Genomic DNA, 15,091 nt, shown 5'->3' on the forward strand with positions numbered 1-15,091 from the left:
AACTTAAATCCACACTCATCAATTTTCTCTAAAAACAACTCATAAACAATCCTTTTAACCTCTTTTAATAATATTCTAGCCTCTTGGCCACGGTCCTCCTTTGTAGACCCATTTTCTGGTATCGCCCCCATGTGTTTATTTTCCATAATGAGGGGTAAAAATAATAAGGATATATAACATACACTATTAATATGTAATTACTGTATAAATATGTACTATTTCAACCACTTATTCTTACTTTTCTGATATACAGTGTATTTTTTATTTTAGATATTACTTATATTAAAAATTTTAATGCGCATAAGGTATAATAAGATGTATTTTTTTCTCATTGTTTATTCTTAAAAATCAAATTCTGGCTATGATCAATAAATAATATAAAAAACAAAGTACATTTTTGTCAAGAAATAATTGAGGTCTATTAATTCTTTTTAAACATAATTCTTTTAAAAAAAAGAAGATGTTTAATTGCATTTTTTATAAGTTTTAATTCACATTTGTGAATTAATTTTCTTTATTTGATCAAAACAAATATTCATAAAACAATGTTAACATTTAATTTTAAATTTAGAAAAGGAGACAATTTTTACCAATTTTTAAATAATAAAAAATTTATGAATGGTTAATGAATTTATTTATAGTAGAGTCGTGTTTTCAAGTAGAATAGAAAAGAATATCTTTAAGGTTATTTTTTCAATTGAATTTATTGCTATACAAACAAACAGTATTGTTTATATTTCATTCGGAAGAATAAATTTTAATAATAAGAGCCTTAAATCATCAGATTTTTTTGGACATATGTTTGTAGTCATTTTATTATTGAAAATATATATGCTTACTCAAAGTTTTAAAACTTTTGTATAAACAACATCATTAATAAGCACTTCCTAAAATATGCAATTCATATAGTATATTAGAATAAATGAAAAAATTGAGGACAAAAATAAATTATAATTAATAAAATTGTAAAATATGAAAAACGGTGTAAAAATTTAGTTAATGAATTTAATCTTGATCTATCACAAGATAATAATATCTTACATGTATCTTTTTGTAATAGAGCTTATATAACCATGCAAATATTTGCAATATTTTTTTAGAGAACGTATTGTTGATAAATGGAAGATTTACTATGTGATCATAATTTCTCTCCCAAAAATTTTTCTTTTTAAGTGTTTTCAAAGGCGTTGTATGCAGTGTTACTATTATGTTTTTGATAACTTTATCTTTAGATTTCTTTTTAGTTATATTAGACACGAAGATTTTGCCATTATCTTTTTCATCCTTAATCACAACAGTCAATGTGTCTTCATAGTTGTTAATACGAATGACTGATATTCCATGACGTTTTAATTGATCCATAAATTGTGTTGAGCATATTTGATCATTGGGAGAATTCAAATATCCTCCCATCATGTTACAACTTATTGTAAATAAGAATGCAAATATCATTTTTTGTTTTGATAAATTTTTGTTTTTATTTTTAAATTTGAAACATATGTAAGAAAGAAAAATTTATATTTTTGAATAATTTAATTTTATATTAGTAATTTATCATTTTTTATTGATAAATTAATTATCTAATATGTTTTAGAATTTGGAAAATTGAAACTTAAACATAAAACCTTAAATTCTACCCAATTAAATTTTTACATTTCTTCTTTTACTTTTTCGTTTTTTATTTAAATCACAAAGATCATAAAAGGGGCAATTAGATAATCGAATTGATTAGGACATTAAGATTAAAATTGATGAAACAATTTAAAAATTAACTCATGTTTCAATACTCACTATTGTGTAATAGGACATTTATAATTAGAACACTAGTAATTTTAAGCACACATCAGAGATACTCAGGTTACTACGAGAACATTATATTCTCTTGTATTTGAATTTAAATTTATCATAAATGCTAAAAATAAATGATAAGTATTTCTTATTCTTAACTTTTTTTATTGTCGATATGGACATTCAAAGGGCGGTTTTTTTTCTATGGTTATATTGTGACCTTAACTATAATTTCTAAGGAAGACTGTATTCACAAAGATCTTGCAGGATAAGACATGTAATCACTTAACAGCACTCAACTGTGGATATGTTTATCATTGTCTAATCCAGTCACATAGTTTATATTTGTACATTTTAATACTACCTCGTCCATGACATAACATACAAATAATACATGTCTTAGACTTATGAAGCGACTTTATTGTTTGTTAAAAGAAAAACATTACTTTTAGTATGCAACGGCAAAGACAGAAATAAACTTGTATATTTGAAAGCTAAGTATATTAGATTATGTTTATCAGTAATTTACAAATTTGAAAAAGAAAATTATAAATCTCATTATTTTTATCTTATTAGCATTATAAGTAGTTGAATCGGCACTGCCAACCATCGTAAAAAAAAATAATTATTTCTTTGTAAACTGAGAAAAAATTAAAGCAATAAAATTAAAAATTTTAAAAACAATGTAAAATAATAATAGATACCGTAAATTAGTTAAAATATCAATTTAGATATTTATACCGTAATTTTTAATCTTAAGTTATATTGTCTATTACAAAAATAAAGTATTTTTGTTTTTCAATAATAAAATGGTGGTTCCTTGTATGAGAACCGGGCGTATTCGGACGTGATTCTTATCCAACTGATACTTTTTATTTCTTACGCACCAAAACTCACTATATACCTTACTATGCAACAATCTAGTCGCCATTCATTGCACTTTGGCATCAGGAGATATAATTTTCATCAAAACTAAAAAACGCGTGAAGAAGTTTTCACGCAGATACCTCTACAAGAAAAATTTTTCAATAAAATAAAAGATACATCTTTTTAATAGATAAAATTCCCTAAAATGTAATGTATTTTAAATACGACAACCTTGCATCGGAATTACAGCACGGCATTTTATGAAAATGTGTTGACCATTAGTCTCCCACTATCTACCCTCCGAGATACAATTACGTAGGATTTGTTTCCACGCTGCCTTCTACTTTCTACTCGTCTAGACTGAGTTAGCTCTATAATCCACACTAGGTCATCATTATGGGCTCCAACTAGGTTTGTTCTCGGCAGATACTTTTTGACATCATTAAGTCCTCAAGGAAACTATTTTTACGTAAAGCGATGTCACATTAGATGCTAATCCCCCATGTCTTGACATACAGAAGGTTATTTGAACCAACATGATGTTTGCGTAGAGATTTTTAGCATCTGAGTTGTTCCAACAGCACCATGAAAGTAGAACATTTTGGAGCCTCTAGGATTCTAGCCTAGTCATTCTCGATGTAAGCTTTCCCTTGACCAATGGGCTAACGGCATTGCAAGATATTTATATGTAGTTTTCTGTATTTCCACAACAAATATAAATTCTAACAAGAAATAATTTTCTTTTAGAGGTACAATTCGAGTTAAATTTATATTAAATTATTCAATTCATAAAAACCTCTAGTATTAAGGTATGTATTTTACTTTAAGATTGATATTTTGAAATGCTGTTGTTGCACGTACAATGTTCTTTACGTTCGTATACCTTTATCATTTTCACTATTAAAATTTCCTTTTAATGATGCCTTCTATAATATAGCGCCTATTTCCTTTGATGACGATGTAAAACTGTAGTTTTTGCTTGATATGCAGTTTTTCGGAGACAACAAATATCACACAAAAATCTCTAGAGCATAAAAATTTTATATCGATGATCTTATAACATCAAATAAAAAATTCATTTTCAATAATACTTTCACAGTATACCAAAGTTTGATTATATAAATGATATTAACCACATCTTTTATATTTGTATGAATGCAAAAATTATCATTTCATTAATCAGTTATTACGTTTTAAATATTGCAATGTTAATTGGTCTAAAATAGAACACAGTATTAAAACTCAATCTACACAGAAAACCTATAATACATATTTTAAAGCCTTATTTTAGATAAAATCTGCATCAAATATCTCTAATTGGACTGATTTTTGGTATGGATTTTTTTAAAAAAGGTTTTTGAATGTGAATTTTCTGTAAACAATAAAGGAAGGTTTTGAAGTATTTGTATAAAAATATAAGATGAAAAAATTGTGTTTATATTACGTATATGCCCTTATACTGTATAAAATTCCTCTGGACAATCTCTTATTACAACAATAAAATATTTTTATATGTTAAGTATAAAAAAGGATTTTTTTAAAAAAAATTTAATACTGTAAATACGTCCCAGTAATGTATTTTGACAAATTTGTTGAATAAGAAAAAAGTTAATAAATAATACAATATAGGTTAAAATTTGTCTTAAGCAATATTATTATAAGTTTTCTCGGAAATATAAAAATTCTTTGAATTTTTTAAAACAAAAAGCTACAAGAGCTAGTGTCTATATTTATATGACATATATAATTCTAGATTGTAATTAATAAAGTGAAAAACAAAGATATATTCATTGTAAAAACATTAGATAAACCTAAAAAAATGTAACCAAAAAATAAAATTAATTACAATATTTAAAATATATAATAAAGTGTTGTAATGTTTATTAAAATTACTACTATAAAGATAATCATGCAAATTTATAATATTGAAGAACTTTTAATAAGACTTTTTCCTGTTTTTTTTTGCAACTTTTTATAATTGCATTTTATTGAGGTATTTCTTATACTATACACGCATTCATGTAATAATATAATATATAGTCGATTTAGAAACGCCTCATCTTAAACAAAAAATAATTTATTTTATCTTAAAAGAATTTTTAATGTTTGTGTTGTTAAATTTAAATTATAATTCAATTGTTATAATTCTAATAGTATTAACAACGCAGATTTTTACATTAATGTGAAAAAATACATTTTATACGTCTTCTTAAAAGTATCTGCACATTACAAATAAACACATATTATATTTGGTTATTTATTATCTTATTAGTTTCGGATATGTGAATCCGTGTATATATATAATCACAAACATGCAACATAATATTCTGTGCTGAAATGATAAGTTTAATGTGACTGAACCATATATATATATTTAAAAATAAATTTGTATATATAATTAAATTTGATCCACAGAACAAAATTATTAAAAAAACGTAAGATAGATAGAACTATACCTGTTAAAATATGCCAAAAGTATATTTACTTACAGATTTGTTTACACAAACAATTGTTCGGGTTAAAGCCAAAAAAAAACTCATGCAAAGTTTATAACATTATTGTTGAAAGTTTACATATATAAATAACAAAAAATGTGTTTACCCTATATGTTTATATTTATTGTATTTTTCAAATGTTCAGCCAATTTTTTCAATACTGGTGAAACATCTACACAGCTTCAATTTGATAATCAAAAAAAGAACAACGAAGATATTTTTATTAAATTTTTGACAAAGGAAAACAATAAAGCACCTCAAGAAGAACGGGTAGATCCAACAATAGAAGTACTATTCGAACATTTGATAAAAGGTGGTAATTTAGAGACATACAAAGGATTGACCACAAATGATAATTGTCAACAAATTGATAACGTCAATTCCAATTCGACGGCAAATGACATAGAAGACTATTTATTTTTAAATCATCAATTGAATGAGATGAAAGATAAATTTAATAATATCAAGCTGAAATTAGCGGAATTATTTCCTAAAAAAACAAAACGGGTTATAGTTGTAAAATTTAATAAAGACGAAAAAAATAAAATTAAATTTAACAGACGATATTTGTGCAAGAGGTTTTTAAAATATAAAATAAAAATGTATAATTTTGCTATAAAAATAAAAGATGAACTTAGTAAATTGAACTATTTTGATATGAATATTGTGTTTGATTGTTTGGATTTTATAATTGAAATTTCTGATTTTGTAATACCGAAGATAAACAAATTATACTTAAGAAAATTTTCTCATAGTTTGCTCGATTCTCTTTCTTTAGATTGTTGGAAAATAGAGGAGGTTATTAATGTAATTGATATACCACGATTTATTTCATGCATCTATATCATTCTTGATTTTAAGATTAAAAATAAAAATAAGAAAATTATATCAATTTTGAATGATATGGTTGAACTAAAAGATAATTTTAGTTTTTTCTATAAACAAAAAATTATGCCAGTTTCACGAATAAATGAAATTTGCGAAATAATCAGAGAAAAACATAATATAATAAAACAAATGTACATGTATAAAGTTTACATTTCCATTTATTTTGTGTATATTTGTCTTAACAGGTTTTAGACAAAGAATTTTTTAACAAGGTCAAACATAACCCTCTATTTTATGCGATAAACAATAACATATAATTTAATTTCATAATACAACTTCAAGCATAGAAAAAATTTCAATACATCTTATTATTGCCCTGTTATCTAAAATTGAATCATATAATCTAAAATAAAGTTAGATATGTCCAACTTTTAATTTAATCATGGGCCAAGATTTAATTTGTTTATATAAAAATTTATTTTATATGGCGAATTCTATTATAAACTCATTCACTACTTTTGAAAGATTATATGAAAGAAATTGTGTACATTTTAAGAAAATTATATGACAGCACATTGATTTTTAATACAAATTATATGTAATATTTATTACATTTGTCTTTGTATGACGCAAAAACGAAGCTTGGCTTTGATGGGATGATATAGCATTTTATGTACGCAAAAAAAAACTTTTATTTAAAATAAACCAATGTAAGATTGCATTTAACACTTTAAAGCCTTTTCCCTCATATATGGCCAACGGAAATTTTTTTGTTCAGGCCAGCGTCACCCACTTCCCATGGGAACATTTTCACCCATGCTTTACACTTTAGCTCTTTCTAACTAATAGGATAATTAGATCGTTAGTTTTAATTCAAGTACAACCCTAGTTTTGTGTGCATATTAGTTAAAAAATTGGTAAAAAATTAAGATAAAAATATGCTTAATGGTCGAAAGACAAACTTTGGGCTATTTTCTATTCTTAGTTTTTTAAAAAGTGAAGACGCTAGCTTTAAGAAAAGAGATGTAAAAATGAACCGGTAGTCAACGTATTGATTAGTTTTCTTATTTTAATTAATCAAAGAAAAATTTTATTTATCTAAATTTTGCCAAAAAACAAGAAGATCTTACAGCATGCTATTGGCCCATAATAAAACCTTTACTTCTGTAATAATAATACATTTGTCAAATGTCGCTTTATTGGAAAAAAGGCCATTAGGCATTCGTAATAGAGAAAAAAGTTTGTATTTTTGTAATATACTAATAGTACATAAATTGTTTATAAAATTTGATATCGGTATTTTAAACCGTCAATTAACAGATAAAAGTCGCCTGATAAAAATTGACCTTTTATATTGATATTTTTCAGCCATGCAACTAATAAAATCATACTCGGCCAAAGGTAATTATAACTTGTAATTTATATATAAAATGTGATTTAAGGGCATGAAAAATCCCATTTTCACCTTATTCAATGTCAATGACGATCAGACTTAAAATATCTACGATTGTCAGTCTGTCAGATTAATTTAATTGACTAAAGCCCTTAAATTATTTCTAAAATTCTTTCATAGTTAAGTTAAAAATTTGAGGCGACTATAAACTGCCATACCTTTCAATATCTCTACATATAAGTATAACCTTCAGTCGATGTCATAAACTTATTTTACAATCCAACTGTATTTTTTTTACAACATTCGCTTTGTCAATTTAGGAATTATTTTGTTAAATGGAAGTACTTACGGGGTCTACCATAATGTCTTTATTTACTTTGCATCATTTTTACCATTCATTAGCCAATAATATTAATTTGGATATAAGATCTTACTTATTAATTACTTTTCACAAGATAAGCTCACATATCTTCTGATACTCTTAGAGTTCCCTCTTAAATCCACATATCGGGCTGCGAAACCCCTTCAATATCAGTATCAAATACATATTTATATGACATAGTTAGGATTCCTGAAACTATTTTAACACTCTTTTATGGATATATGCCTCGATCTGGTTCTGTTCGAAGCTCTTTGATATGCCCTCGGTACAAATCAATTATATTCCATCTCAAGCCATTATGTAGGAACCAATTTTTGGATTGTATATGTAAAGAGAAGGGACTATTTATTGAAGCGCTATATTTTAAGTAATATCTAAAAAGTGTTTATGTTTTTAATGACATTGAATAATTTAATAAAAGTGTGTTGATATAAAGTGCCTGATAATATCCTTCTGCATCGTATCTTTTTCTAAAACGTTATAATATACAAAAAAAACTCTTTGATGTTATATGCTATCTTAATAATCCTACTTATGTTAATATTTCACATAAAATTGCATATTTAAGTACTATCTAGAATTATTTTGTTTTATTTTTCATTCTGTATTGTTTTTGTTAAAATTTTTATATTGTCTTATTTGAATGGTAATTTGTAATAAATTAGATTAAAATTATTTGTAATATTTATTATAAAAGTTGATGAGCATTTATTTGCACAATTTCTAACATGACATTCTCTTTACTATATATTACCTTACAAAACGCAACCTTTTTATTTTCTGCATTAGAAAAAATTCAATATAGAAAATTTTGATTTAAAATAGTCAAGATCAACCATCAATCACTTTTTTAACAAATAAAGTTAAAACTTGCCAAAATAATATTTTTTATTTATTGTTTTCATTTAAGTAATACAACATTAAGTTAATGCTTTAATTTGCAATTAAAACTTAGAAAAAATAAATAGATATGTTTGGCGTACAACATAAAATGCATCTAATTCGTTCCTATTGAATCAAAAAGCTTAGACCGTAATTTTCAGTAAATTTTTATTGATATAATATTTTTTAAAACACATAGAAGCCTTCTAAAATTATGTTCAGTAAAAAAAAATAAATTAATCTGCACAAATCTTTTTAGATGCTTCAAAAATCTTATTTGATTATAAAAAATAACACACGTGAATAGGGATAAAATATTACATTTTTAATACAATTTTTAATATTCTGGGTTGTTTATACAAAATTTTAAGATATTTTTTAATGTTTGTTTTATAGATATATGTAATAGAATCTGAATGAACATTATTCAAATTAAATGTAAAAAAAGCAGAATAAAAATTTATTTATCAATTATGTCTTTTTTAAACTATTAACATTCAAGCAAAGCACGATGTCTAATATTTAATCAAAATGTACACAAATGAAATGTTTATAGAATGAACCTGGTTTGTATTTTTATTTTTATGTTAGAGATTTATAAAAGCGAAATTTAAAATCAGAAGAATTTTTCAAAGTCAAATTTTCTGGGGGATTTCGCTAATATTAAATTTATTCAATGGTATACATCAAAATTAAAAAGCTAATGCGTATGTGACATTTAGGTAATCCATTAAAACATATCTTAACATCACGAAACATATAATGCTTCTTCAATTAATTCGAAGGATGTGGAACATTAAATCTATTAAATATAAGCATTTTATTTTGTCGTTAGAAGATTTTTTTTTCTGCGAGTTAAGTCTACAAAAGTAATCAATAAAGGCAGGTAGCGCTTTTATTGATTACTTTTGTAGGAAAAAAATAATGACTTATGATATTATGGTTTGCATATCATCTGAAATAATATTAAATCCAATTATTATTTAATTTGAGATCCTCCCCTATATAAAAAATTTTATGTATTAGGATATTTATTATAAATAGTCCAATTCACAATAGTGTATACTATATATAAAATATTCAAGTGTCTAATGTTTGAGATTTTTGACATGTGTTGACAAAAATTGAAAAAAAACTAAGCCATATTTTCAGAAAAAATTTCGGGTGTAAACATTGACAAGTAAATAAAAAAAGTAATAACAGAAGTTAGTTTAAGCACATTCGCGGTATAAAAAGAGCTTTTATACATAATAATCAAAATTTAAACACAGTAAATTTTTAAAAAGGTCTTTTTAAGGACACGTAAATCTTTAATAATATTTTAGTATTATTGTCTCCTCGACATTGTTCCTCAAATATTGCCCATTCATAATGTACAATTTGACTTCACTACTAATTTTGTCCGCGGGAGCATCGAAAGTAAACATGACATCTTTCAAATTCTTCTCGTCAATAACTTCAATATTTTTATGAAGAATATTGTCTACTGTCAAAAACACAGACCAAGTACATAGGCTTCTTTCTTTAATATTGTAAGTGTGCACACATTTCTCAATTTTCGATTTATTTAAAATGTCTAATCTGACTTTTATGGTCACTAAACTTTTATTTTCAATCTTAAATGTATTGAAATTCTTAATCTTCTCTTTTTTTACTATCAAATCTTCTTTATCTTCGTCTTCTACGTCTGACGCATCATTCAAATTTCCTGTATTCTGAGTCGCCGCAGAAAATTCTTTGACTACTATTTTCTTAATATTTTCATGTACCAACAAAGCATCTTTAAGTTCTTGACCACTTAAAAGATTACTAAGAGCTTCTTGTACATCAACTTTCTGTCCAGAAATCTTCTTTAAGAATAAATCAGAAAATTTAACATGAGGATATTGTAACAAGAAATATTCTTCGTCAAATACAGATTGAAGAATCATAGCTTGTAAAGTAAAAAGTTTCTTATAGATTTCTGTGTATCCTTTAGTAATAGCTACACATTTCATACCATCTATTAAAATCAAACTATGTGTTTTTATAAAATCAAGATCTTTCTCTTTACACTCATTGAGTCTAAATAAATGATCCATTAGAACTAAAAAACCTTCATTAAGATTTTTTACATCGGGTAAAGGATACCCAAAATTATATTCAATATTAGATTTAATATTTTTGGCATTACTTGAAAATTTTTTAGTCGAAAATTCTTTAGACTTTGTTAGTATAACCAACAAATTCTTAATGTCGCATTTCTTCTTTAAATCCTCATTTATAAAATTAATAAAACATTCCATAGAGTCAAATTGCACTCCTAAAGAATTTTTAGTTTTTATATTTTTCCATTTTCTATAGGCGTAATTTGGTAAACACAAACCTAAAATCAAGCAATAAATAATAAAAGCCAAAGTAGCATTTTTCATTATAACATCAGGAATGGCCATAATTTCCCCTGACTTTGATTCGTTATTAAGCCATTTCGCAAATGTATTTTTATCTTTTACGATATTATAAGCTTTACTTATTTCTATTATTTTTTCTTCATATTCTTTCTTTTTGTTTTCTGGACACCTGTCTACGTTGTATTTTAACATCATTTTCACCATTTTCTTTTTTATTAGTTTTGGATTTGTGTTTATATCAATTCCCAAGATTTCAAATGGGTCGAAATCTCTTTTTAGATCTAATTTGATTACTAGTACATTTTTAAGTAAAATTGATACTAAAATCCAGAGAAATATAAGAGAGAAGTTTCCGAAGAAATTTCTCTCTTTTGGTAAATTTTTACAACTTACGCACTTACAAGACAATCGAGAGATATTTTTCTTAAAAAAAAATTTGTAAGAAAAGTACAAAGTTATAGGTAAAATGAAGGAGAGGGCTAAATAACTTGAAGCCAGACCAGATTCGTCGTATTGGTATTTGTAAGACATGGGTAGAAAAATAAACAAAAAAAAAATAAAAAATTAGAAAAAATGTAAACAGATCAAAATAGTTCCATTTAACTTCTAGACAATAAAAAAAAATTTATTAAAAATTTATGATCATTTGTTGTTTACAAGAATGTTGAAAACGGGTGAACAAATTTCGTAAACAAATAAAAATTCTCCATAGTTTTATAAACAAAAAAATAAAAGCAAATTTTTTAATTCATAATGTTTTTCATTGTGAATTTTCTTATTCATTTTTCCATTGGTACTTTTTTACATTTCTTACATGTAATTTTGCTTCATCTAATTCGTTCAAATTAATTAAAAACTGATTAGTGCCTTAAGATATAAATATATTGAAATTTACAAAAAAACATGTTCTCTAAGAAAATCACACTCAATAACGGCAAAGAAATGCCTATGCTGGGACTTGGTACTTATAAAATCAATACTGAAAAAAGTGTAGAAGATGCACTTCGGAATGCTTTAAAATGTGGATATCGACACATTGACACTGCTCTTCTTTATGAGAATGAGATTTTTATCGGCAAAGCTCTCTTGAAAATATTTAAAGAAGGTCTAGTAAAAAGAGAAGAATTGTTTATAACTTCGAAGTTATGGAACACATACCACGAAGATCCAGAACGCGGTATTCGGACAACTTTGAACAATTTACAAATGGACTATATTGATTTATATTTAGTCCACTGGCCAGTAAAATTCAAAACAAATGAGAATTTTGAATCTTTAAAAAACGAAAAAGGCGAAATTATTTTGGACGAATTCGAATGCGTAAAATTGTGGAATAAAATGGAAAAATTATTAGAAAAAGGTCTTACTAAATCAATTGGTGTGGCGAATCACGGCGAACATAATTTACAACTTATTTTAAAAGAATGTAAAATTAAGCCAGTAGTTAACCAAGTAGAAATCAATCCATATTTGTCACAAGAAGGTTTAGTAGATTTTTGTCATAAAAATGGAATCAATGTAATAAGTTACTCGTCATTTGGCGGGCCAACTAAAAGTAAATATAATTTGAGAGAAGATGAAGAATTAATAAAAATATCAAAGAAATATAATAAAACAGTGTCACAAGTCATATTAAGTTGGTTAATAAAGAGGGATATAATGGTTATACCTAAAAGTACAAGTGAAGAGCATATAAAAGAAAATGCTGGGATTTTTGATATTGAAGATGAAGATATGAAAAAGATTTCGGGGCTGAATAAAAATTTTAGATTTAATGATGCAAGTTCATATGGACCTGACAGATTTAAATAAAAATGAAAATTCTAACTTTTTTTTCATAGTAAATTTTTTAAGTTTAATTTTTAAGGAATATATTCAATATTATTATTTTTCATATGAAGATATCCTTTAGACATCAATCTCTGTAAAATACCTCGTAAATCTGAATCCTCAAAATCGAGCGAGCCTGAAATTTCCTTAATTGTTGATTTTTTATGTTTTTTCATAAATTTCATTATTTGCGAATCCACTGCGAATTCTACCAGAGAATTATTATTAATTTCACTGTCGAGTTTAACTTCATCTTGTATTTTATAATCAAATAAATCTATTGAGTCAAATTCTTCTTCATTTTTTATTTTTTTGTTCAAAATTTTACATTTATCTTTCAGAATTTCAAGGTCAGAATTAATAAAAATTTTATTAGTTTCCCGTCTAATAAATCCATGTTTCTCCAAAAAATCAATGTTTTCCTCAAAATTCGGATCTTTACTTAAATTTTTCACTTTTTTTATTAAATTTTCTTCTGAAAAATACATCAAAAGAGACACTTTGTCCGCGCTCAGCCTGAAATTTATTCCCAGAAACTCAAAAATTATAAAAGACGCTCTAAAAGAGCAAGAGATTTCTGATCTTGGAAATTTCAAATAAAATCTTTTCACTAAAATATCTTGTAAAGCAGACAACTTCGGATGTAAATTTATCGAATTAATTTCGATATTACAAAATCCTTTAGTAATTAATCGTAATTCTGTTAAAAAATTTTCATTTTGTCCACTTAATCCAAAACTTTGTTCAATTGGCGAATTGTAATTTTGTAAAATCAAAATTAACCAAGACACACTTGATGAACCACAATAAATCTCACAAACCCTAAATAGTTGAAGTTCTTGGTCTATTTTTGTAGTGTCATTGATTATTCTTTCCAGACAATCATGGCATAATTTGTTTATTATTAAATTTTTCTGATTAAGTTTGTTTATCAAATAAAATGTGTAATTTAATTGTTCATCAAAATCTTCTTTTTGATTTATCCAGTTTGAAAAATAATTTGGTAAGTTTTCCGTATTTGATAAAAGTTCTACTATTTTTTTTTCGATGTTTAATTGAAAAGTGTCAATTTTCAAATTTTTAAATTTGAAATTTTCAAAAAATAATAAAAAAAATTTGAAAATTTTTTCTGGATCTTTTAAAAATTCTAAATGGGTTAGAATGTGAAGTTCTAATTTTTTAAAGAATATTGAAATGTAATTTTCTTCCATATAAAAAAGAATATTTTCGATTTTTTTATAATTTTCAATGAATTTTGTATTATTTGCGTAAAACCTTGTATAATTAGTTACATTTGAATTATCGACTTTGTTTTGTTCATTATTATTTACAACATGATTTTTAGTATTTACAGAATTAATATCATTAGATTTTAAATTTTGTTCCCTTGGTATTTTTTTATTGTTAAAAAACCAGTTTAATAATTTTTTAAAATTTTTAGAAATAAGTTTCACAATCTCAGAATAAAATTCTCTATCAGAAGATTCAAACAGTTCTTTTGCTATTTCCAATTCTCTATTAGTTTTACTTATCAATTTTTCTATATCATCATCTTTACAAATTTTAAAAGATTTAAAATAAATTTCCAAAAATTTTTCATATTCTTCCAAATTTTCACTATAAAAAAACAGGTCTTTTAGAAATGTCACAGATTTCTTTAATTCCTCCATATTTTCCAGTTTATTTGATTTTCTTAGTGTTTCTATTTCATAAATGAAATATTCTTCTATATTTGTTATACGCGAATACATGAAATTATTATACAATAAGTTATAGAATAATGTATTAAGATGTACTACGTTACTACCTCTTTTTTTTATATTACAATTTATATAAAATCTTTCTAGATAATAATAAACTCTATTTATTAATATAAAACTTTTTTCAAGTTTTATATTTAATAGAAAAAAGCCTTGTAAAGAAGAAATAGGCCTTAAAGATTTGAAATATTCTGATAAGACCTTTTTTAGTAAGTCGTAGATGAGAGCGCCTTTTATTTCGTAAGATTGGGTTTTTTCTGTACAGTGTAAATAAATGATATTGTAAGATTTTATAAAGTCATTTGAAGTGAACGAGTCACTTGTTTTTAACATTTTGAGAGTCAAATTTTCCAAGTCTTTCATTTGGGGCAAAAACAAAAAAAAATTAAAAAATTTATTTTATAAATTTTAATGTGTTCTAACTTCAATTGTTTATAGAAATCTTTCTAATATAAATCTTACTAATATAAATCTTA

General features: G+C 24.9%; 5 protein-coding genes across 6 annotated transcripts; 2 read left to right on the top strand and 3 right to left on the bottom strand.

The window, feature by feature from the left end:
- Positions 1-1,005: 1,005 nt before the first annotated feature.
- On the bottom strand, positions 1,006-1,452 carry VNE69_02120 (PABS domain-containing protein; the record flags this gene model as incomplete). Its single annotated transcript, XM_065472668.1, has 1 exon — positions 1,006-1,452. The coding sequence occupies one exon, from the start codon at positions 1,450-1,452 to the stop codon at positions 1,006-1,008; it is 447 nt and encodes a 148-aa protein (XP_065328740.1).
- A 3,809-nt stretch (positions 1,453-5,261) lies between these two features.
- On the top strand, positions 5,262-6,230 carry VNE69_02121 (uncharacterized protein; the record flags this gene model as incomplete). Its single annotated transcript, XM_065472669.1, has 1 exon — positions 5,262-6,230. The coding sequence occupies one exon, from the start codon at positions 5,262-5,264 to the stop codon at positions 6,228-6,230; it is 969 nt and encodes a 322-aa protein (XP_065328741.1).
- A 3,715-nt stretch (positions 6,231-9,945) lies between these two features.
- On the bottom strand, positions 9,946-11,556 carry VNE69_02122 (protein transport protein SEC63; the record flags this gene model as incomplete). Its single annotated transcript, XM_065472670.1, has 1 exon — positions 9,946-11,556. One exon carries the CDS (start codon positions 11,554-11,556, stop codon positions 9,946-9,948), a length of 1,611 nt encoding a protein of 536 aa, XP_065328742.1.
- A 372-nt stretch (positions 11,557-11,928) lies between these two features.
- Positions 11,929-12,837, top strand: VNE69_02123 (aldose reductase; the record flags this gene model as incomplete). The annotated part of the gene is made up of 1 exon (XM_065472671.1): positions 11,929-12,837. The coding sequence occupies one exon, from the start codon at positions 11,929-11,931 to the stop codon at positions 12,835-12,837; it is 909 nt and encodes a 302-aa protein (XP_065328743.1).
- Positions 12,838-12,887: 50 nt separating this feature from the next.
- VNE69_02124 (uncharacterized protein) lies at positions 12,888-14,978 on the bottom strand (the record flags this gene model as incomplete). 2 transcript variants are annotated; one of them, XM_065472673.1, is made up of 1 exon in its annotated part: positions 12,888-14,978. In XM_065472673.1, one exon carries the CDS (start codon positions 14,976-14,978, stop codon positions 12,888-12,890), a length of 2,091 nt encoding a protein of 696 aa, XP_065328744.1. The 2 variants fall into 2 exon arrangements, with proteins under 2 accessions (XP_065328744.1, XP_065328745.1); XM_065472672.1 differs by having other exon boundaries at positions 12,888-13,175.
- Between the last annotated feature and the right edge of the window lie 113 nt (positions 14,979-15,091).

Source organism: Vairimorpha necatrix, chromosome 2 (assembly GCF_036630325.1).
Source record: "Vairimorpha necatrix chromosome 2, complete sequence".
Taxonomy (NCBI): Eukaryota; Fungi; Microsporidia; family Nosematidae; genus Vairimorpha; species Vairimorpha necatrix.